Source organism: Synchytrium microbalum (assembly GCF_006535985.1).
Source record: "Synchytrium microbalum strain JEL517 chromosome Unknown SmJEL517_scf0013, whole genome shotgun sequence".
Classification (NCBI taxonomy): Eukaryota; Fungi; Chytridiomycota; class Chytridiomycetes; order Synchytriales; family Synchytriaceae; genus Synchytrium; species Synchytrium microbalum.
Genome location: NW_022158362.1, coordinates 365,284 through 389,287, shown reverse-complemented (window position 1 = coordinate 389,287; position 24,004 = coordinate 365,284). Strand labels below are relative to the sequence as shown.

Sequence of the window (24,004 nt, the reverse complement as noted above, 5' to 3'; positions counted from 1 at the left end):
GGATTTCTTACGTTTCAACCTCAATCAGACTACCAGAATCGGCGCGTGGGATTTGCTAATGCAACACAACCACTTGTCTCAACAGTTACTCCAGCCTCCAGTACAAGTCTGAGGAATAGAATACCACTTTGGATGGGACTCGTTACTCTAATACTTAATCTTTTGCTTCAATATTTGTAATGTAACTAGTTTTCTTTCAATAATTTGGGACTTATGGTAGTAGCCTTTTTTCGCGACATTAAGTACATTTGCGGTCGCTCTCGAGAATTGTCACGATCCCTGCTCGTAGAAAATTGAGCGTGACTATTAATTACTGGTCAGTTATAAAATACATTTTATCTGGACTGTCCACACATCTTCACATGTTACTAAACGTCCAGAATTCCATTCGAGGCATCAAATCCTCTTTCAGTACAGCGAAAATGGCATCAGATGCAGCTCAAGAGGCTCTAGTAAATGAAGGTATGCCGCCTATTTCCTTTGAAGGTTATGTGGTGCTCCTTGACTAACTAGCTTTTTACACCCTTTCTCAAACCAGCAAAACGACGAGCTTCATATGCAGCTATTGACTCTCACGTCACGCCCAATACCAAAGTCATTGGAATAGGTATGGCTACAAATATTAACCCCGGTTTCGCTTATGTTGGGCCTTGCTTAAACATTAAACATTTAGGTTCTGGATCAACGATTGTGTTTTGTGTTGATCGACTCAAACAACGAGTCGCTGAAGGAGGCTTGAATGTCAAAGCTTGCATTCCTACTTCATTTCAAGCTAGGCAGTTGATTATTGAGGCTGGTTTACCATTGGTATGTGGGTGGAGTGTGATGCACTCCCTCGTGTATGTTGACACCTCTATTTTTTGCCTCTCTGTTTTTAGGCCGAACTGAATCAATACCCATGTAAGAGCTCTAGTCTCGTTGACACTAGCTCTGAGAACTAACGCCTTCGTTGGAACTCCAGCTATTGATATTGCATTCGATGGAGCTGATGAAGTGGATTCTCGACTAAATCTCATCAAGGGTGGAGGAGCATGCATGCTACAAGAAAAGCTTGTTGCTTCAAATGCTAAAAAGTTTGTCGTGGTGGCTGATTATCGCAAGAACTCGACTAAATTGGGTGAAAATGTAAATGCCTTGAATCATACTCAACAGTTCGTTTTGCGCCCCTTTTCACTGATTTTTTTAATAATTTAGTGGAAGCAAGGTGTACCATTGGAAGTTGTGCCATTAGCATATGTGCCTATAATGGAGGTAACGTCGTTTTTGCTCCTTCTATTAACATTTCAACTAACAAACACCCAAAAAACTAGCGTGTTCGAGCTCTAGGCGGTATCCCCACACTACGAATGGCAGTACGAAAAGCTGGTCCAGTTGTAACAGACAATGGGAACTTCGTGGTGGATGCAATCTTTGGCACTATTGATGATCCATCCAAATTGGAAGCTTCATTGATCAAGATCCCTGGAATGGTTGTATCTGGGCTCTTTACTGATATGGCTGAGAAGGCGTACTTTGGAATGGCTGACGGGTGAGCCGTGTTTATACGTTGTGGTTAACACTTTTGTGCAGCTACTTTTTTGCTGATCAGAACATAAATTCTCTGTTTAGCTCGATCAAAACTCAAGATAAAGCCGCATCGTTGTAGTGATAAAATACCGTTTACATTTTTTGCATAGACACGTTAAATATGGTACGCTTTAGTGTTTGTTCATGATTTGTAATTCTGGATCTTGTCAATCACTTGGCCATTTATAATGCGGCTGTAAAGAACTTTGAAAGCTGGTGTAGATCAAGCCCTTGAACACAGTAATCCATCGCGCCACTTCCACCTCTTCAATCCTTTTCGTTTGCGCCAACCAAGTCAACCAACCCTACAACACTCCAACACATAAGCCAGCAACAATGAAGGTTTTAGCACTTGCAGCAGCCCTCGTAGCATCGCTATATGTCTCCACGGTCAAAGCCAGCGAGCCAGTAATCGCCCTTGATCCTGACAATTTCGACGATGTGAGCTCATTTCACATTGATTTCGTGTTTGTTTTTTGATACAAGCCTCATGGAATCATTGGCTTTTTATCTAGTATGTTGGAGGAAAAGATGCCCTCGTAGAGTTCTATGCACCTTGGTAGGCACAACAACATTTGTGTGCAATAATGTGAAATTTACTCAAATCTGAATTTTTAGGTGTGGACATTGCAAGGTTTGACGCAAACGTTTACATGAAATATGCCGCATTTCGCTTAGCTGACTGGCCCCTCTTTTCCCTCCCACTTTTGGAATTCCATTTAGAACCTGGCACCAGTACGTTCGTGATCATTACACCCTTCACTTCCACCTTCATCAAGTCTAACTCAACCGCCTCTTCTCCAGACGTATGATCAACTGGGTGAAGCCTATGCACCCTTTAAAGACTCTGTTGTCATAGCAAAAGTCGACGCAGACGCTCATAAATCATTGGGCCAGAAATACGGAGTGAATGGTTTCCCAACCATCAAGTGGTTTCCTAAAGGTGTTTCGTCGCCTGAAGATTATAGCGGTGGACGAAGTCTCGAGGATTTCATAACCTTTATTGGTCAAAAGACTGGTATGTTCCTATGCGTGAATCTTTAACCTTTTTTTTGGCTAATGTGTATATTACGAGATGTGCTTGACAATATTATGTACATGCTGTGCTTGAGTCACCCTAAATCTATCTTGCTGATATTTCTTTGTCATGCACAGGATTGAAGCCAAAGATAAAGGCTCCTCAAACATCCGTCACTGTCCTTACCAGTGGCAACTTTAATGAATTCGTCGGCACTCAGAACAAGAACGTGCTTGTGGAATTCTACGCACCATGGTGCGGACATTGTAAGACATTGGCTCCCATTTATGAAAAGGTGGCCAAAGATTTCGCACAAGAAAAGGATTGTGTTGTTGCTAATGTGGATGCTACTGCGTCTGCTGATTTGGCTGAAAAGTAAGCCCAACACAAAAAAATTGAATGGAGCCGAATGTGGATTACTCACTGGTACTTATTTCAAAGGTATGGAGTCACTGGATATCCAACAATTAAATTCTTCCCTAAAGGATCCAGTGAAGCAACCGAGTACAATGGTGGTAGGACTGAAGAAGACTTTTTGACCTTTTTGAACGACAAGTGCGGGACTCAAAGGACTGCCGGTGGTGGATTGTCTGACTCTGTAGGTTATGTGGTGCATTATATAACAGCTTCGTGGCGTTTTTGGCGCCGAACGTGTTTCTTGTCTAATGGGTATCTCTACAAAAAATAGGTTGGAAGAGTATCCGGTCTGAATGAGTTGGTCAAGAAATTCATCTCAAGCAAAGAAACCCGTGAATCAGTAATTGAAGAAGTTAAAACAGCAGCCGGTAAACTCACTGGTGCTGTTAAAGACCATGCAGCATACTATGTAAAAACAATGGAGAAGGTCGTCAAGTCAGGAGAGAAACATATCGAGACTGAATATAAGAGGCTCGAGAAACTCGCCAAATCGGCTGTGGCCGAACAAGCTGACTCGTTTTCTATTCGTAAAAACATTTTGAGTCATTTCAAGAGTGGTGGGGCTGAGAAGGAGGAGTTGTAGTATGGAATGAGGTTTATGTTGTATTGCAATGAAGGTCTATATGACAGACGAAAAATACATTATGTTGTTCAAAGCAATATTGTTGACATGTTTGGGTTTTGATGATATGGAGCATGACAAACGTTTTAAGACCTCTCCATCGCGGCACAAAAAAATACCTATCATGAAGACATATTCAATGTTAGCCCACTACACCATCACACCAGTTCTTCTCAACATTGGCATAAACAAAATGCTTGCTCAAAACAATCAACGCTCAGATCAGTTGTATATGTTTTGCTCCCAACAGGTTATCATCATCAGCTCGAAAACCAAAAATCAATTTAAAGAGAAACTTCGGCAAGCATTGCATTCTCACAAGGAGAATACAACACATTTCGAAAATCCTCCCAAAAAAGATCTCAATCTCTTTGCCAATCCAAGCGAAAGAATGGGTGTCATCATTGCGTTGTTTGAGCAAGCATGTGTCTCGTAGCCTTGTCATTTGTTTGTTCACATGCAACTCACCTCTTTTATAAGAACGTGCATGATTGTCGTATAGCAATATACCATTCGAAATGAGGCACTCTTAATTCTCTTCCACTGATTCCTTGATTGTAGTCTTTGATTCTGTTTCCGCAGCAAGACGTTCTTGTTCTATTTCTTCTTGCTCCCTTTGACGCTCTTCTTCAGCCCCTGAATAAATATAATCGAGTTAGATAATTGGACGCAGCAAACAAATTCAGCCAACAAAAAAAACGATGAATGGTCTTGCCAACATACGTTCACGCTTCCAAGCTTCCGAATGCCTGAATATGGCAATCATCCCATCAGTCAGCTCCATATGTACACGCCCATCATCTTCATGACTTCCATTATTCGTTGCTGCTTCCTCCTTCATTACATCTCTTTGCCCAACACCATCAAATGCCTGATGTTGATGTTGGCCGGCCTCATACCACCCCGAATAAGCATAATAAGTTTTGCATTTCGTGCATATTGATGAAAATTCTGCGTCATCTTTTGATTGTTTTGACGGTATGCGTTTGTAAGGAGTGGGATGTATGGGTGCGATCACTTCTCCACGTAGAGCTTTACGGAACTGGGCCTTTATGGAGTCATTATAGTGACGAGCGTGGAAAGTGCTTAGGTGTTGTTGCGATGGATATGCTGGAGTCGATATTTGATTGTTCATCGTGTGCGTAGTGATACGTGGTTTGTTGCGACTACTACTAGTCTAAATCAGAGTTGCCGCAGATCAACCAAACACGTCTTATCAAACGTTAATTATATATGTGATATTATATGATACACTATAGATTGAATTCGTAGATATTGTCGTCATCAGACGCAGCAAAAAACACGCTGTTAACTATATACAGATCCCTAATAGCTGCATTATCAGCCGAGTACGTATGCACCATTGGAGTCGCAGCATTCGTGTAATTCCATTGTATGATCGTCCCATCAAGCGATCCAGATACCAAGATGTGGGGCACACTACTCGTCACGGCCACCGATACAACGTCGGTCGAATGTCCTGCTAGGGATGTTACCAGTGCCGATGCAGCATAGTCGTATACCTTGATACTGTGGTCGTTGGATCCTGCAAAGACGTAAGTGGGTGTGTCCAGAATGGCTAGCGACAGGATTGTAGATCCCAGCTCGACTCCTGATATAGATGCTCCTGTGTTGTAGTTCCATACTCGTATGCTGCCATCCAGTGATGATGAGATTAGGTATGGTTGTGTTTGGGATGCTGAAAGAGCTGTTATTGCTGCACCGTGTCCGATTAACGTTGCGACATAGTTGCCATCTGTGTAGTTATACTGTGTTATGAGGGAGTCACTCGTCCCGATGAAGACGTATGGCACTGATTCAAGAGCTATTACTGCAGTTACTCCGGCCTGCAGAGTATACGTTCGCACGATGGTGCGATCCGTCAATAACCACTGGATACAAAACGTGTCGTTTCCACCACTAAACAAGTAGTTTGCTCCCGTCAATACCGATAATGCTTGTACAGCTGATGTGTGTCCGGTAAGCGTTGCAGTCAAACTACCATCGTTGGTACTCCACTGTTTTATAGTCTTGTCGGAAGATGCCGAGAAGAGTTTCTGTTGTGTCGGTAGACTGATTAAAGCATTGACTGCTTGACTGTGTCCACTTAATCGACGTATCAATGAATACTGTGAGCTATTGTTACCACCACCATTACTTGTTGACCCAGTGCTACTACTAGTACTGCTGCCACTACTATTATTCTTGTTGGCAAGCATGACGCCAGCAACAATTGCTATAAGCAGTATAATACCGATACAGCCTGCAATAATCATTATCCGATACCGTCTCGTGGGCGACGGCGTGAACGGATCCATAGCAGTCTGATACGTAGAAAACTTCTTGCTCTCATTCAACACTCTCAGTCTCTCCAAATGGCTCTCTGCAGATACACCCTCCTCATCTTCAGGCACATTGAACCTCACTGTCTTTTTAATATGTGATTTCGGCATGATTGCGTTTGCTACTATTGCTGTTGCTGATGATGCATTGCGTGATAGAGACCACGTGTCGAAGAAGGAGGATCCCTTAGGCATTGTTGCTTTGGGTACTGCTATTGTTGTATGTGCTGGTGCGATTGGTACGAAATGTGTGCTATTTATGTCATCAATGAGCTGTTCGTCTGATGGCTGGGGTGGAATTGTAGACTGGTAAATTGTGTTTATTGGCACTATTGGCTTTTGGGCACCAGCTATGTCTGAATCTGGTATATTCAGTGATTTCTGCGGTATTGATTCATTATAAGACATTGGAATTGGCTCTGGCAGTCTCATGAATTCAGGTTCAGAGATTTGCTGCACTGGTGACAAACTAGTTGAGTGTGGAGTGGTTGGTATCGTCCTCTCTATTATCGCTAGCCTGCTTTCTTCTCTCTTGTCATCCAAGAGCGACGGTATCGGTGGCATAACGACAGGCGTATATGATTTTAGTGATGATTTGACTGGTGTTGATGGGGGTGTTGGCATCACAGGCACATCGTCAGGAAAATCTTCCGCTGAATCTATATACACTTCATCATCTTCGTAGTAGTGGAGTAGCGGAGATGGTTCTGATTGTTGAGACTGTGGTGTTGTTGGTTCATCGTGTAGGTAATCATCAAACACCGCAACCTCGTCATCTTCTGGTTTGAGCGCCGTTGCTAAGTACAAAAAATGCGAGTGAGGTCCAGTACAAAAGTTGAAGGATTATAAAGACATACATGGCTCTGGTATTATTTCCTTTTCTTCAGTACCCTCTGTCTTAAACGTGCTAAAGAAATCCGTGCTAAAGTCGTCTCCAAAATTTAAATCTAGAGATGGCGACCAAGAGTCTCCGAGCGCCGAGAATGTCGATAATGCAGGTAGTGATAATGCCGGTGTTGTGGTTGATGAACTATACGATGTGGTTGTCGGTGTCACTGGCAGTTTCCCTTTTGATCCAGTATCAGCCATGACGTTTGACGAATCGTCTATGAGATCATCAGCATCTTCGTTCGGCCATTCAGATAAATTCGTTATTGATTGTAACTTTGAATTTGGTTAGCTTCCAACACCCCGATATTGTGGTTGCACGATGCGCTTACCTCCAACTGCCGAGTAACAGCAGCCAACCTATTCCCCAAGGCTTTCAATTGCAGCGTACTGCCTTTTGATTTGAAGAAACTGGAGGTATCTTGTAGGAGGCTATGAATCATAACGATGTGAGAAAAACTTGGTCGAGATTTTTTGACGAAACAAGCTATTACTGCCAAGTTCGTACAGGTTGAAAGCCGTCAAGCTCGTAGGTTGAAAATCAGTTCCCGTCTGTATAGCACTAGAAACAGCAACGCATCGTTCAACTATTCTCCTTCCTTGCAAACTTGCTGGTGTTGCGTTCGTTGCGGCAGACTGAAGAATCTTCAAATTTGATTCAATCTGAGCTTTGAAGCCGAGATTGACATCTCGTCTCGACATAGTAGTCTTCGCTATTTGCGAACTGCACTGCCTTGTAGGATTGACAAGCGTTAGGTGGGCACCTCCCTGAAGGAACGAAAGAACAAGCAACGGAGTCTGAATGCGGTGAACACGAAAAAGTGGAGGTGCCTTACAAAGAAGACATACACGATGGATGAGGTATACGAAGAGCTGGCGCTTGAGGTTTCTAGAAGACCTAGGCAGAGCAGGTTCCTTATAGCGATTGCCGGTAAGGAGTGTTTTGTGGTTGATGTGTTACATGCTCATCTCAAACCAAGAACGAGTTTACCAGCAATGCACAGTGCTTCATTCTACCATAATATCTTGAAATTTTGAGCATTATTAACACCATTGACATTAGGAATTCCTGGATCTGGCAAATCGACATTAAGTGACCAAGTGTGTCAACGTGTAAATCGAATATGCGGTCAACCAATCTCAATAGTGGTTCCTATGGATGGCTTTCACGTTTATCGATGCAAGTCAGGGCTTTTTCTTTGTCATTCTTGTTCGAGCTTGAACCTGACACAATTGCATTTCTCACTAGCTCAGTTGAGTCAAATGCCAGACCCTGAACTGGCACACAAACGGCGAGGTGCTCCATTCACATTCGCTCCTGAGCTACTGGCATCACTCGTGAATCGGCTCAAGGAACAGCCATCAGTGATAACAAAGGCTCCCAGTTTTAATCACGCGCTGAAGGACCCGAAAGAAGATGACATTACAATTCTACCCAGTCATAAAATCATATTGTTTGAGGGTCTTTATCTACAATTGTCGTTGCCAGTGTGGGCGGATATAGCACATGCTATGGACGAGCTGTGGTTTCTTGATTGTGATGTTGGGGTTGCAAGGGAACGCGTTGCTCAGCGGCATCTTGCTAGTGGCTTGGTCTCCACTGTAAAGGCTGGATATGAACGGTTTGACAGTAACGATGGACCGAATGGCGAGTTCATACTAGCAAACAGTGTCAAACCAACTAAAGTCATCAAGTCAATCAATACGTAGTGAGGAAACAGACTGTATATATGCTACGCAATATGTGTAAATTATTATCTATACCAAGTTATATGTAAATTATAATTTACTCTTCTTGACGCCCATAAAGTCGTTGATCGCCCTGATTCCAACACCGTAATCGACATCAAAAAAATTATGGCCTGCCTTAGGTATCACAGTCACCACAGAATTCTTGATCTGATCTGCTATCTCCAATCCATATTCAGCATTCACAACGGCATCATTGGCACCATGGATTATACATGTAGGTGTCTCAATCAAGTTTAGCTGATAAAACACAGTCCATTCTTGCATTGCTTGCATCAGGTCAAGTTGCGCACGTCTAGGCCGACTTGATCTCAAGCTTTCGTCAATGATCTTGCGGTATTCCGCCGTGTCTCTGAATTCTACGGGATATTTGAGAGCAATCATGTTTGATATTATTTTCTTGTCTTCTGATGGTGTCAATGTTGCTTTATACGTGGGAGAAGCTTCATCGTGAGCGTTTTCTATTAGGTCGGATAGTGGTGATGGTATTTCGTGTGAAGCCGTTGACATGCAGATTAAGCCCTTCAGCTTCACGTCGTCGCGACCCCGAAGTAGTAGGGCTAGTTGCTAAAGGAGAATAGGTAAGCCAGATTGCCTCAAGCTTTTGAGCTTCTTGCAAAGACTAAACGTACGAGCACAGCCATCCCACCAACGAGACCGTGGCCTATAAGGTAGAATTCCTTCCACGTTGTATGCTCGACTACATCAAACACGTCTGACGCCAGTTCGACCATAGTTGATGGTCTCCTCCAGCCATCGGGAAGTGTTGAAGAACCCATTCCACGCAAGTCCATAATACATACGGGCCTTGCCAATTCTGTGCCAAATGCATGGTGAAAATAACATGAGCGACCAAAGTAACATGTATCGGAAATCAAATCAAGAACAAATAACATGTATCTGAAATGGAAATCAACCAATTCACGTGTTTCACCTTGTGCAAATGGCTCATAGTCTTGAATTGTCGCAAGTAGCGATGGTACGATGAAAGCAGGTGTCCCTAACTTGGTTTCATTTATGATCTTGTAAGCCAAACGTACGCCAGTTGGTAAAGACACGTATTTCAGTCCCGAATCCATCCTGTCGTTGTGGCGGATTCGAAATGTAGCCAAACGTTGAGTTTTACAGGATTTCGGTTGAGTCAACCCTTAGGAATGAATCTAGGCCACCTGGTCAACTAGTAGTGGGAGGCAATGCCGATATCAATTACCAGTTTTGCTAGTGCGCAATAGTCTCCAAGGTACGTTGCCAAGTCACGTCCGGAACAAAACAAGGGCACCAAACACTCATTCCTTCGACATCGACCGACACCCTTCCTTTCTTAGACAATGACTACACGACAGAGGATGCCGAGTACTCCTGATATCATGGACAGGACGGCAAACTCTCCTTCCTTCAGAAAGAGCGTGGGCTCCTCGGCTGTATCGGGATCATCATTTCTTGCCGCCTTGCAAAATCCAGATTTCGCGAATGATTTGAAGGATGCTATGCCTCGACGTCCTTACGATGCGCCGGGATCGCCCTCTGCTACCGCAAAAACCAAATTCCAGAAACTCGTAAAGAGGTAAAATCCACAAAGAACCGTCGTCCAGCTCGTTTTGATTGTTTGTTTGCTCATATCACCAACAATACCCCCCTCCTTTTCTTAAAATAATCTAGATATTATTATCAATTAACGATCGGATGTGGAGATCCAACATGTCCTCATCGACTATGTGCCTCATGTCGAAATGGTGCCCGACTAAACTCAGATGCTGCTGCTATTCTCGCTGTGCAACTGGCTTCGAGACCACGTAGATTCTTTTGTCCACGGTGTCCTACGGAACCCGATATAACTCTCGATGCCTCCATACTCGCTTCCCCGTCACCCAGTACAACAAATAGTCCAGCAGCCAGTCCAAAACCAGGACGTCGAGTATTCTCTACTGACGGAGCCAGTGGTATGACAACAATGCCGGGCATGATCCATAATCACAGTAATAGTAGTAGTAGCGGTAGTAGTGTTGGTGGAATAGGGAGTGCATCTGCAACAAGACCGTTTTTATATTCGTTATTATCATCATCGCCCTTCCAATCCCTGTTTGCACCAGAACCAGCCACTCTGAGGAAATCCTCAGCAGCAGCACACTCCTTATCATCACTACCAAAAACAAGCCAAGACTTGTTTGGTGACTTTGACGATGAAAATAATAGTGCCATGTCACCAATATCACCTATGTCGCCCATGTCTCCTATAACACGTCAACGAAGAATATCTGAAGTATCACAGATATCAGAAGAATCTGCAATCACTTCAGGATTCATGAGTGGTATACGAGCATTGACCAAATACGCAACGGGCACTACTGAATCATCCGGGAAAAGCAAATCTCTCATGGATTTACCATCCCTCTTTTCTGCAACAGTCGGATTCATAACCTCATCAAACGGTCTAGAACAAGCCGCACCCATAATAGATTCGATATCTCCACCAGAGTCCGGTGCTTGTACACCAGTGTCACGCGCAGGAATGTATAGATCGATAAGTGGCAAGTCGCCATTGCGATCGTTTACCTCCATGGAGTCCTTATATATAGACGACGACGATCAAATATTAGAATTAGACAGGCCTGTACCTGAACGACAAGTCAGTTTGGGGTACCTGACGTTGCCCTTGTTGAGACAAGCTATTGCTGCTTGTGTATCAACAGAACGCCAGGAAGATGTAGAAATCGATTATCAGTTAGTGCTGAATACTGTGAGAACAGTGTTTTCAAGTAGTACGGCTTTATCAAAGTCGTTTCTGGTAGGCAAAGAAACAGCAAGTGGTGATTAACAAATTGATACTCATTACTATTCCTGCTATACAGGTTGAAACAACATCAACGAATCCACACCCATCAGGATTGGACATACTGTCAATTCGAGTAGCATACAAGGAGATTTTGGAATTGGTAAATTGTTGTCGAAGATAAAATGACTGATTAGCTTCAGTTAGTCTAACACACTTTCAAATTTTTTTAGGCACCTAGTGAATCCTTCGCTATGGTTTTGGTCAATGCTACAGAATTGCTCCTGGCCAAGATTGAGTTGAATTCGAAGCGTTTATCCTCATCCATACCTTCAACTTTACGGCAGCTGATTATCGTTCTTGAGGTGTGTTGGGCAAAAAACAGCATGAAAAGATGATAGATGTATAATTATTGACTCGTTTCCTCCTATAGAATCCTCTTATCTCAGATCAAAATTATCACGAGACCTTGCTGAAGAAGCTCTGTATCATTTTTGGTAGACTCAGAAGTGGAGTGAGGAGCGTGTTGACTCAATGGCTCTCAAAGTAAGCAAAAAAACGCCGTGTCGTATAAAAAATGCGAGCAAATCTTAACAGTGCTTTTGAACTAGGTACGATGCTGAAGGCCTGATTGCTTTAGCAGCAGTCTTCCACAAATACATTGAGTGTCATTTTGTCTCTGCCTCCAGACCAGACGAGGCTTTAGTCGGATGTATAAAATGTCTAGATTTGCTATCTCAAGCCAACAGTACCTCATGTCTCGTACCCATGTCGACATTCTACTCCGACACACTGGCGCGTAAACTCAACTATAAAGAAGAGTACAAGCTATGGGAAAAAGGATGGTTTAGGAAATCGGGAGTAACTCACAACTTCCATTCTCGCCAACACTTCCAATACCACGGCCAACAATCCACGTGGTCAAATAATCACTCAACAACACCTGTATCGACTACTAGAGGCCCAATCGGTGTCAGCCCATTCGCCGTCACATCCACAAAACTGCCATTTGCTCCCACGGCATCAGAGTTTTGTTACTTTGATCATTCGATATTGTTTGATCCCGCTTCAAAGACTCGGATACTTCATATTGATGCCATGGTGCAAATGTCTGCTGAATTTGAAGACGCGTTTGTGAATCAGGCGCTTGTGCTTCATACGCAACGATTCTTGCAGGATTCGTCGACGGATGCTAGTAGAGAGCAGGGGTTGAAGCAAGCCACTAATCCGTATTTGGTGCTGGAAGTTAGAAGGGAGAAGCTGGTACAGGATGCACTGGATCAGGTATAGCATAGCAGACAATCCTCAATTTTTTTTGCCCAGCAGTGTCTTCAAAATCTAACATTTCACGCGATGCAACAGATTCGTAAAAACGAAGCTCATCTAAAGAGACCTTTCCGAATAAAATTCGTCAATGGTGGAGAAGAAGGAATGGATCAAGGAGGAGTCCAAAAGGAATTCTTCCAAGTGCTATGCAGTCAGTTACTCGATCCAGCGTATGGCATGTTTACTCAAGATGAAGAGACGAGGCTGGTTTGGATTAACGGCTCGTCTTTGGAATCTGAAGCACAGTTTGAGCTTGTTGGAACCGTTATTGGATTGGCTCTGTATAATGGTGTTATTTTGGGAGTGTCGTTTCCTACCTTCTTGTATAAAAAGCTGTTGGATGAGAGTGTGGGATTGGAGGATATCAAGCAAGCTTTTCCTGTACGTTTACTAGACCCAAGTTTTTTGCACTGCAGATGTCTTCCTAATACTTTTACCTTTTCTCAAATTAGGCATTGGGTCGTGGTCTTCAACAATTGTTGGATTGGTCTGATGGTGATGTCGGTGACGTCTTTTTACGAACATTTGAGATATCATATGACGTCTATGGCCAAGTCAGGAATATTCCATTGGTTGATGGAGGAGTTGATATTCTAGTCACCAATGAGAATCGTCAAAGTGAGTAATCCTTCCAAAGCAGTTGGAGAAACATGCGTTTGGTCTAAGTGCTGATTGTGTTTTGTCTCCTTCCAAAACTATTAGAATACGTTGATTTGTACATACGACACCTGATTGGCGAATCAGTCAAGAGACAATTTGGTGCGTTCAAACGAGGATTCTTGAAAGTCTGTGGTGGAGATGCACTACGAATGTGTCGAGCTGAAGAATTGGAATTGCTTGTTTGTGGGTCTGAGACTACAGAACTGGACTTTACTGATTTGGAAAATGCTGCGGAGTACGATGATGGGTATCATCCAAAGCATCCCACTATCGAGTGAGTGAATGGATGTTTGAGAGCCAAAAAGCCACCCTTCAACAATGGATATTAACATTACTCGTCGTAACTTGTAGAGCATTCTGGTCAATAGTTCATTCATTCAGTCTCCTACAAAAGCGTCTCCTCTTGACCTTTGTAACGGCCTCTGACCGAGTCCCCGTGAAAGGATTGGGGCATGTGAAATTCGTAATCCAACGAAATGGACCAGACACTGAACGTCTACCGACTGCTTTGACTTGCTTTGGTAGATTGCTGCTTCCAGAGTATTCTGATCGTGAAAAGATGAAGGAGAGGTTGGTTACTGCTATAGAGAATGCTCGTGGTTTTGGATTGGTGTAGATGGGCAAAAAGGAGTAGAGATTAGGTTGAAAGGAGAGGGAGAGAGTTTAAGGAGGTTGCATAGTTTGAGATTTTACAAGTGTAGCTATCATTCATAGTATATAGATATTTAAACACCACAACGAGATACATTTGTCCATTCAGGAGGTATGCCTTTTTTTGTGTCTAATTTATGCTTGAGTAGATTGACCTCGTATCACGAACCAAACATGATTAAAAAGAATTGTGTTTGTGTAGTGCTTGGTATGGATTGAGAATAGAATGTATAGGTAAAAGCCATTTGGTACACTGTACAAACAAATCCATTACATCTACTGGTGGTTCTATCACCCAACTCTATAAGGAGTTCATAGCCTTTTCCAACATCTCCAATAACTTTGCCGTCTCATCCACTCTAACAAGTATCTCCCCCTGCACATCCTCAAACGACATACCAGCAAGATCCAACGGTGAAACACCCAACCCCATCATGTATCCATTACCACCACCTCTCTTATTCGAGATAGACATACCTCCCATCATACCTTTACTATACGAGCTGTTTAGGCTACCACCGGAATTCATTGTGTTGCGTCCATACATTCCACGTCTATTTGATGATGTGGATTGTTGTTGGAGGAGTGCACGCGATCGGCGCATGCGTAGTGGGAGCGAGTTTGTTACGAGGGTGTTTGTTGAGGATGATGATGTTGAGGCTAAAAAGTCTGGGCGGGAGAATGCTTGGTTTGATGATGACGAGGAAAAGGATACGGTGGATGCTTTATTGGCGTTGTTGTTGCTTGCTGCTGATGTTGTTGATGGTGCTGCAACGAGACTATCGGAAGCTTGAGGTACTACTGATGTGCCACCAAATACTGTTGCTGTTGTATTATTTGATACAAGCGATGGTTTAGCTGTTGTTGTAGTAGTTGTCGATGACGAGTCATTCGAATTCGATACGGGTTGCAATGGTTTCGTTGATGATGGCGGACTTGTCTTTGACTTACTAGATTTATCTATTGATTTATCAGCTTTGTCCGATGACGATATGCTCGACTCGAAACTTGTTGCGGTTGGTGTTGGTGTTGTAATTGTTGGTGACAATGGAGTTTGATTCACGACTAGAATACTACCAACACTACTGCCAACGACAGCAGATGTTGCGACAGTGAATGGCAACGTGGTGGGAAGTGATGGGGTGGGTGATGACATTGCACTCGGCACTGGCGATAAAGCTGTTTTATGAGCAGAATCCGCTAAAAAGGCTGGCGAGCGTGATGATACTGGTGGTCTATGTGGTGTTGGGGTAGTACTACTTTGCGGTTGCGCTGATGGTGCTGATGACGATGCAGATGGTGCTAATGTTCTAGTCATGGTTGATGCTGACGTTGGTGATTTTGAAAGTGAAGCATCTCCTCGTGGTGGACTCGAACTAGTAGCAATACTTATAGGTCCAGACGTGGATCTGGATGGTGAGTGACGAGGTGCAGTTGGAGCACTCGGCTTTACTGTGGGACCAGCTACTATAGCGGACGGTTGAGTGGATGTAGGTGGACTAGTCGTTGACGACCGTGGACTAGGCTGCCTGGGAGGTGTTCCGCTAACGGCTAGAGATTGCTGTGGAGTCTGTGGTGGTGATATCTTGGCAGGTTCTCCCTCTTTTGCTTTATTATTGGGACCGGCATTCGTACTGCCCATCACAGATGGCGCTTTAGATGGGATGCTTTGCGGCGGTGGTGATGTGGATAGACTGGCTATTACTGTACTCGCCGGCCTAGATGGTGTCGGAGTTGCAGCAACAGATATCGGGGTGGCCGTTGCAGATTTTTGTCTCACGGTTCCCACATCATCTATATCCAATAATGTTTTGGCCGGTTCCCTATCGAAAGAGGACCGTTGACTCTTTGGCTGTTTTACTGTTCCAAAGTCTTCCTCGTCATCTTTCGGCAGATGAGATAGTCGTCTACTAGCCGCAGCTGCAGCAGCTACAGCTCCTGAATCACCAGAAGCCTTCAGTGTCTCAAACACCCATTCGTCGACTTCGTCTGTTTCTTCATCACTCTCTCCCGCTTCCCTGATTTGTAGAAAAAGAGTTAGCAACGCTGATATACTCTATTTATACGATGAATCTTTCTTTTTCTTACCCTGGAGCGTCATTCTCTTCGTTGGCGTGATCTACTGATTCTCTCCATGCCTCATGCCTAGCAATCAACTCTTGCAGTATGGCGGTTCCTCTAGGAGCACTTCGAATGAACCTGCATTTGAGTAGCTCCTCAGCAGCCGGTCTCTAAAAAGCAGGCGTCATGTTAAATTTAAGTCGGTAATCCAGAACCTGTGCGGTCTTCTTTTTTAATCCGTTTGTACCTCCTCCGGTTCTTCCTTGAGACAAAGTGATATGAATTCCTTCATGGCAACAGAGAATCGACCATCCAATTTTGGAGGCTTGGATCGTGGAATCATAAATATGGCACGTCTAGGATCTAGCTCAGCAAATGGAGGGTTTCCTGTAGCCAACTCGATGACGGTGATTCCAAGTGACCATATATCAGCCTATCAACGTTTTTATTAGGCATTGGGAATCAGAGGTACAAACTTGTTTTTTGTTGATCGCTGTACCTTGAAGTCATATTGAGATCTCTTTATGATTTCAGGAGCCATCCAATATGGTGTTCCGACGAATGAGTTTCGTCTAACACTGGTCATTGTGATTTGGCCAGCAACACCGAAATCACATAGTTTGACGTGTCCATCTTCAGTCAGCAATATGTTTGCAGCTAGGTTCGAAACGAGTTTTAGCAGCGGAAGCGGCAAAAAGCCATCGCGTTCTACTGCTGCATACCTTTGATGTCTCGATGTATGATACCCGGTGACTTGTGAAGATAAACCAGAGCCAATAAAACTTCACGTGCGATGACTGAGATTTTGACTTCATCAATAACACCAGATTTCAGCTAGAAAGATACGAATCCGTCAGTGCCAACAAAAAAAACGACACCGCTATTCGAGGAATGCCGTAAGAGTACGGCAGAGCTACTGACCAGACTCCTCATGGAGCCACCAGCAGCATAATCCATGATGACCCATAAGCGAGTGCCGACGAGATAAGAACCATGGTAGCGAGTAATATGTTCCGATTCACAAGTGGACAATAACGTGATTTCCTTTTGGACGTCGGATATGTCATCATCGTCCGAATCCAAATCCAGCATCTTTATGGCGACGATTTCACCAGTGATCTTGTTCAATCTAGGTGAATGGGTGCGTGAATACACGCCGATGTGGGTTCTGGATGGTGTTTACCCCTTGAAGACTTCTCCAAATGAACCTTTGCCTGACAATATAATAAAAATTACAGTAAATGACATGCTCGTTGGGAAATAACAGCAGGAATCTTGCCTATACGCTCAAGCTTGACCACAGGGACATCACTACTTGGAACGGCATCTGGGTATATTGATTTTGGGGGCAATCTGATGCCAGGAATCACGGCGGCCGCTGGCAGTACTTGAGAAGCCATATTTATATATGGGAATTAGTTGAAGAACATTCTAATAGGGGGTAAAAATCTTAAGATAAAGTGTTTGCCGTTGTTGATGGATGGAAGAACTGTGCTGATCAAGAAGACGTATTTACTTACGTTATATCTGATAGTCTGATACGCGGCTTCCCGTATTCCGATAGTTGGAATCGAGCTTCAGATCATGAAAAACGTGAATATTGGTTTGAACGCGTTTTGGCAAATTCCAAGCAGACGAGTTGAGGAACAGATTTGGCGATTCTAGAAATAGCAGAACGTGATTTATCGCGACAATCGAATGTATCCACCGTTCTCCCTTTTCAAACGTTCTCCTCCACAAGCTGTTTCAGGCACCGAATCACCTTTCGTTCTTTACTAAGTCGAAGAGCAAGGAGAGAGCCTGATACCCTTTGGTGTGCTCATGCTGGGAAAAGATAACATGGCAGACGATAGCACTATAGACATTTATCAGAAGGTACTGCCTATCTTCATATTCCTGTAATCTAGTTGCAAAAACAATCTGTTTCGGAAGGGGCGTCCCCACTGTGCAAACTTGAGCTAGCAAACTGATGCTTGTCCTGATCCATTCATAGGGTACCCAAGTCTACTTTCCAGATGAAGACGAGGGCTGGATTGAAGGCACCACAACAGCTAGGACTCTGGCTGGCGAAAATCTGAAACTCACCTTTGCCGTACCTGGTCGGAAGGTATGCTGATTTCAAATAGAAACAAGCACCAACACCTGCATCTATTGACGCACCACGCTCTGTTTTCAGGACATTGTACTAGACACCACCTTGACAAAACTTGCCGCTACCAAGTATGTCGACCTTCCGCCACTTAAAAACCCTCCCATGCTGGTATGCCCTCTTTACTTGTAAAATCTCTTGCTTTCATCGTATTTTTTCTGATCGTTCGATCTTGTAATCGTTGTAGGAGGGTCTTGACGATTTGGCCAATCTGTCATATTTGCACGAGTAAATATTCGTTGTTGCTGATGGAAGGGACGCACCAGCCTCGCCAATTTACACATTATTATCATTCTAGACCTGCCGTATTGAATAATGTCAAGATCAGATATGCTGCTGAACAGATCTACACCTATTCAGGAATTGTTTTGATTGCAATGAACCCTTTTCGCCCAATGCCTATCTACACTCCAGACACAATGAGGTACTGATCCTAATGTGTTTCTCAATCATCGGAATACGTTACTCAATCATTCGCTGTCCATAGAGAGTATTCTGGTAAACGGCGTGGAGAGCTAGAACCACATTTGGTAAGTGAATTGACACCTCGCGATTCCACATCCTCTCTAACAATTCAACCAAATCTAGTTCGCTGTGGCAGAAGAAGCATATAGAACAATGCTCCGTGAATCCAAGAATCAGTCAATCATAGTTTCTGGTGAATCTGGTGCTGGAAAGACTGCCAGTGCCAAATACATTATGAGATACTTTGCAGCCGTCGATGACTTGGACGGTACCAAAGTGATGCATAGAAGTAATAGTAGTCTGAGTGGTGGAGCTACTGAAATCGAGGAAGCTGTTTTATCAACCAATCCCATTATGGAGGTACGGGACGCATTCGAACCTACTCCTCTCTATTGCAAGATTCAGCGTTTGTTTTGAATGGGAGATTCTAAATGAGAATATGATGTTTTTTAGGCTTTCGGTAATGCGAAAACTACGAGAAATGACAACTCGTCACGATTTGGTAAATATATAGAAATTCTCTTCACAAAACCATCACGAAACACTGCATCACCACGTATCATGGGTGCTAAGATACGGACGTACTTGCTGGAACGATCACGTCTCGTCTTTCAGCCTTCCCAAGGTAAGTTCGTAATGAATCGAGAATCTCCACTGCCTAGCTGATTTTTTTTTCCCTTCTGTTCCAACTAGAACGAAACTATCACGTCTTTTACCAAATGTGCGCGGCAATGCCTGCCGCAGAACGTAAAGAATTTGGTGTTACGATATGGCAGGACTTTCACTATTTAAAACAAGGTGCTGCAGGTGTAGTGCCTGGTATAGATGACATAGCAGATTTTAAAGCAACGCAAGAAGCACTATCAACCATTGGTATCCCAATCGCCCAACAATGGGACATATTCAGAGTATGTGCCGCTCTCCTCCATATCGGAAACATTAAAATATCAGCCATACGTGATGAAGCATTCGTCCAAGACGAAGATCCAGCTCTTCAGCAAGCTTGTAGACTACTAGGTATTGACCAAAGTGAATTCAAAAAGTGGATTGTCAAGAAGCAAATCATTCTGAGAAGTGAAAAGATTGTATCAAATGTAAATCAAGTGGCTGCTACAACTGGTAGAGACTCTGTCGCTAAATTCTTGTACTCTACTCTGTTTGACTGGATTGTGCGAGTCACAAACAAGTGTTTATACAAAGAGACTGCAGTTCAGAATACGACGTTTATTGGTGTATTGGATATCTACGGGTATGATACGATTAAATACTGTAGTTTTTTTTTGCATCACTGACATTTTGTTGCCCAATTAGGTTTGAACACTTTAAGAAGAATTCCTTTGAACAATTCTGTATCAATTACGCCAATGAAAAGCTACAGCAAGAATTCAACCAGCATGTGTTCAAACTTGAGCAAGAAGAATATATTGCTGAGAAGATCAATTGGGTAAATTCTTGCCTCCCTTCATATTATCTAGTTCTTCGTTGCTGACTATTTTTCCCTGTAGTCATTTATTGACTTTAACGACAATCAGCCATGTATTACAATGATTGAAGGCAAATTGGGTATTCTCGATTTACTAGATGAAGAATCGCGTTTGCCATCAGGTGCAGACGGAACTCTCATCACCAAGTTGCATTCGAGATTCGCTACTCCTGAATTCAAGGACTTTTATGAAAAGCCTCGATTTGGTCAAACTGCTTTTACCATAAAACATTATGCTACTGATGTCACATATGATATTGAAGGATTCTTGGATAAGAACAAGGATACTGTGTCTGATGAGCATATGGCTTGTTTGCTCAAGACAGAAAATACATTCTTGAAGGATGTATTGGAGCCTGATCCAGCTGCTGTTGCTGCTGTTGAAGAGGTGGTGAGTTTAAATGGCAATTGTATTGGAGAGAGTTCTGTCTCTACTTTTTTCCCTTTACGAAGGATCGAGCCTCATCATTTGTTTTCGTCATTTAGAAACAATCCAAAGGAACGCTCTCACGTGGTGGAGCTGGTGGTGTTTTGAAGAAGCCCACATTAGGTGCCATCTTCAAAGCCTCTCTAGTCCAACTCATGGCGACTATCAACTCTACCGAAGTTCACTATATAAGATGTATTAAACCCAACATGGCCAAAGCCGCCTTCCAATTCGAACCACAAATGGTCCTGGCTCAATTACGAGCTTGTGGTGTCCTCGAAACCATTCGTATATCATGTGCAGGATATCCATCTCGTTGGACCTTCCAAGAATTCGCTGATCGATACTACCTCCTAATCCGCTCATCGCAATGGGACAAGAAGGCCAAAGTCCTTACCGAACGTATCGTAAAAGCACGGATAACGAATGAAGATCGATTCCAAGTTGGATTGACCAAGATATTCTTCCGAGCTGGCCAATTGGCCTATTTGGAGAACCTGAGATCAGCACGATTGCGGGAAGCTGTCGTACTGATTCAGTCCAATATGAGACGATATGTTTATCATCGTAGATATCTCCAGATGCGTACTGCTGCAATAGTTATACAGGTAGCGGTTAGGAGATGGAGAGGGAGAAGGTTGTTACAAAGTATGCGGGAAGATCAAGCTGCTACAAAGATTCAACGGACTGCTCGTGGTTATTTGGCTAGGTCCAAGTACAACAAAATGCGAAAGGATGTTATTACTGTCCAAAGTGGTGAGTTTATTTAGAGCACGAATCTTATTTCCTTGGTTTTAGCCTCGTTTTTTATTCATACTAATGCTCTATTTTTTGCGCTCGGCAAAAAATAGCTTGGAGAATGCACCAAGCAATCAAAGAGAGGAAGGTCCTGTATCAAAAACTCAATGCCGTGCAAATCCAACGAGCCAAAGAAGAAAAGGAGAGAAACGCATACCGTCGCAAGATTGTCCTCGTACAATCCTTGTGGCGTCGTAAATTGGCTAGACGAGAATTCAAAAAGGCTAAAGAAGAAGCTCGCTCAGTTGGTAAACTTATGGAAGTCAAATACCAATTGGACAACAAGGTCATTGAATTATCACAATCTGTGCAACGTAAAGAACTCGAAAACAAGGCCTTGGCAGAAAAGGTTGCATTACTAGATGCTGCAGTAACCAAACTTCGAGATCAGTTACTACATTCAGAACAGAAATCAAAAGCTGTTGCTGACTCTTCGAATGAAGGCACTCAAGCACTCAAAGTAGAAGTTACTCATTTGCGAGAAAGTAATACGGCTCTACAAAAAGAGGCTGATAAACTACAGGCTGCCATGAAACGTAAAGAAGATGAAGTGGCTCGTCTCACAGCGGAGATGACAGTGCATAAGGAAGAAGCCAAGAAAGCCAAGGAAGAGACCAAAAAGGTTGCATTATCAGGTTCTGGTGGGAGAGGCTTAGATGAGGCTGCTGAAGCCAAGTATCAAAAGGAGATTCAAGCATTGAAGGCTCAGATTGAAGTATATGTAGCAGCCAAGTATAAACCCGATCGTAAAGCCGATGCTTTAATGTCATCACCAACATCTCCTGGTCGTGTAATGAATGGTGAAGTGAACGGATATTCACCAACAAAGGAAGACTCCATGTTATCCCTATCACCTAATCTGTCACCCAGTCGAGGCACCCGATCGAGACGCCACTCGTTTGCAGTTGGAGAAGATCCAGGTGCTACACGAGACATTCGAACTGAAATAGCTGGTAGTGATGTGTCTGGTGATAAACTAGTAGAAGACAAATTGGTGGAAGAAGAGATATTGGATTCGCTAATCACCAACCTCAATTTGCCATTACCTAATTCCCAAACGCAAGCCTCTCGAAAGGAGATATTCTTCCCTGCACATTTAATTGGTAGTTGTATGCTGAAGATGATTTCGAATGATTTGAATGTCCGTATGACGAATCTTATGGCGAATATCATGAAGGCTATTCAGACTTTGACTATGGTGAGTGAACTAGTCAGACTTGTTGTGTCTGTTGATTGTTGGTTGCTGATTTTTTTTGGTCTTCAATTTCTATAGAAATTCGAAGATGATTACGTCTCAGCATTCTGGCTATCCAACTGCTACGAGCTCCTCTGTATAGTCAAAACAGCCCAAGATCGCGAAACCCAATCCCGCAACAAGGCACCGGCACGAGGCAGCATGCTAAGTCGACGGGCCACCACCCTACTGTCTGAAACCGAACGTGCTCTTGACCGTGCACGTCACGATCTCGAATACCTCTTGATTGAAATATACCATGGATGGGTTAAAGAACTGAAAAAACGCCTCAACAATATGATTGTACCCGCCGTAATCGAAAACCAGTCGCTACCGGGATACATCTGTAAACAAAATGGAGGGATATTTGCTAGACTGGGATATTCACCAGCTACTGCCACATTCTCGATTGAGCAATTGCTGAATTTCTTGTCGAAATTATCCAAGACCATGAGATCTTATTATATGGAGGACACGATGGCGCGACAGTTGTTGACTGAGTTGGTCAGGGTTATTGGAGTGAGTGGATTCAATCATATACTTGTGAGGAAGAATTTCTTGACGTGGAAGAGAGGCGTGCAGATTCAGTATAATGTGTCGAGGTTGGAAGAGTGGTGTACTAGTAATGGGATTTCGGAAGGTATGTCAATGGGTTTAGGATGCTGGCAATCAGATTTGGACCTTCATGTTTCAGTGGCGTTGTTTTTGTTGCTGAGACTGATTTTTTATTTTACCTTGATTTCATAGCTACATTACATTTGCAACAACTCTTGCAAGCTGCTAAATTGTTGACATTGAATAAGCAATCACCACAAGATATTGAGACTATTTTTGATGTAAGCTTGTGTGTTTGTGTTGCTAGAGAAATTCGATATGTCGCAGGACACAGGTGTTTTACTAATTATCCTTATTTTGCAGGTCTGTTTCTTGCTGAACCCAACCCAAATCAAGAAGCTATTGACTCTTTATTTGGCTGGAGATTATGATTCACCTGTAAGTATCATTTGCGAAAAAAAAGTTTGGTTGTCCGATCTTGAATACTAACACTTCTAAATTGGTCCCCTTTCACGATCAGTTATCACCTGAACTCCTCAAAATAGTCACAACGCGAGCAGTATTGAATGAAAAGTCGGATATCCTCTTACTTGATTTAGATCAAGCTCCTGATTTCGGCAAACCAAATCCGAGAACTCTCGACCACGTAGACCGCTTCATCCCTCCCTGGTGTGTGGCAAGACTTGTTCTTTCCTGCGTCATTGAAAACAATCTCACGCTTTTTTGGTATTGATAGGATCTCGTTGCCTCATCTCCAAGCGATGCTCTCTGGAGGCCCAGGAGCATCCCAATAATAACCAATAATAATCTGTGCCTAAAACTG

At 43.3% G+C, this 24,004-nt stretch overlaps 6 protein-coding genes across 6 annotated transcripts; 5 read left to right on the top strand and 1 right to left on the bottom strand.

The window, feature by feature from the left end:
- Positions 1 to 422: 422 nt before the first annotated feature.
- Positions 423 to 1,532, top strand: RKI1 (ribose-5-phosphate isomerase; the record flags this gene model as incomplete). The annotated part of the gene is made up of 7 exons (XM_031168825.1): positions 423 to 462; positions 539 to 607; positions 674 to 807; positions 879 to 900; positions 962 to 1,125; positions 1,195 to 1,251; positions 1,311 to 1,532. The coding sequence occupies 7 exons, from the start codon at positions 423 to 425 to the stop codon at positions 1,530 to 1,532; spliced, it is 708 nt and encodes a 235-aa protein (XP_031025253.1).
- A 370-nt stretch (positions 1,533 to 1,902) lies between these two features.
- Positions 1,903 to 3,584, top strand: SmJEL517_g02896 (uncharacterized protein; the record flags this gene model as incomplete). Its single annotated transcript, XM_031168824.1, has 8 exons — positions 1,903 to 2,007; positions 2,082 to 2,125; positions 2,185 to 2,200; positions 2,290 to 2,301; positions 2,371 to 2,584; positions 2,722 to 2,959; positions 3,026 to 3,182; positions 3,273 to 3,584. 8 exons carry the CDS (start codon positions 1,903 to 1,905, stop codon positions 3,582 to 3,584), a joined length of 1,098 nt encoding a protein of 365 aa, XP_031025252.1.
- A 4,121-nt stretch (positions 3,585 to 7,705) lies between these two features.
- On the top strand, positions 7,706 to 8,563 carry SmJEL517_g02895 (uncharacterized protein; the record flags this gene model as incomplete). Its single annotated transcript, XM_031168823.1, has 2 exons — positions 7,706 to 7,784; positions 8,103 to 8,563. 2 exons carry the CDS (start codon positions 7,706 to 7,708, stop codon positions 8,561 to 8,563), a joined length of 540 nt encoding a protein of 179 aa, XP_031025255.1.
- Positions 8,564 to 9,930: 1,367 nt separating this feature from the next.
- On the top strand, positions 9,931 to 13,974 carry SmJEL517_g02894 (uncharacterized protein; the record flags this gene model as incomplete). Its single annotated transcript, XM_031168822.1, has 10 exons — positions 9,931 to 10,166; positions 10,262 to 11,387; positions 11,452 to 11,535; positions 11,606 to 11,737; positions 11,806 to 11,918; positions 11,984 to 12,656; positions 12,735 to 13,079; positions 13,151 to 13,316; positions 13,401 to 13,632; positions 13,710 to 13,974. 10 exons carry the CDS (start codon positions 9,931 to 9,933, stop codon positions 13,972 to 13,974), a joined length of 3,372 nt encoding a protein of 1,123 aa, XP_031025254.1.
- Positions 13,975 to 14,310: 336 nt separating this feature from the next.
- SmJEL517_g02893 (uncharacterized protein) lies at positions 14,311 to 17,470 on the bottom strand (the record flags this gene model as incomplete). The annotated part of the gene is made up of 7 exons (XM_031168821.1): positions 14,311 to 16,027; positions 16,098 to 16,240; positions 16,318 to 16,503; positions 16,570 to 16,727; positions 16,793 to 16,904; positions 16,992 to 17,199; positions 17,307 to 17,470. 7 exons carry the CDS (start codon positions 17,468 to 17,470, stop codon positions 14,311 to 14,313), a joined length of 2,688 nt encoding a protein of 895 aa, XP_031025257.1.
- Positions 17,471 to 17,909: 439 nt separating this feature from the next.
- On the top strand, positions 17,910 to 23,975 carry SmJEL517_g02892 (uncharacterized protein; the record flags this gene model as incomplete). Its single annotated transcript, XM_031168820.1, has 18 exons — positions 17,910 to 17,945; positions 18,064 to 18,177; positions 18,247 to 18,330; positions 18,407 to 18,447; positions 18,518 to 18,643; positions 18,707 to 18,749; positions 18,808 to 19,044; positions 19,138 to 19,309; positions 19,378 to 19,933; positions 19,996 to 20,128; positions 20,190 to 20,558; positions 20,654 to 21,350; positions 21,446 to 22,590; positions 22,666 to 23,266; positions 23,374 to 23,462; positions 23,545 to 23,619; positions 23,702 to 23,850; positions 23,918 to 23,975. The coding sequence occupies 18 exons, from the start codon at positions 17,910 to 17,912 to the stop codon at positions 23,973 to 23,975; spliced, it is 4,725 nt and encodes a 1,574-aa protein (XP_031025256.1).
- Between the last annotated feature and the right edge of the window lie 29 nt (positions 23,976 to 24,004).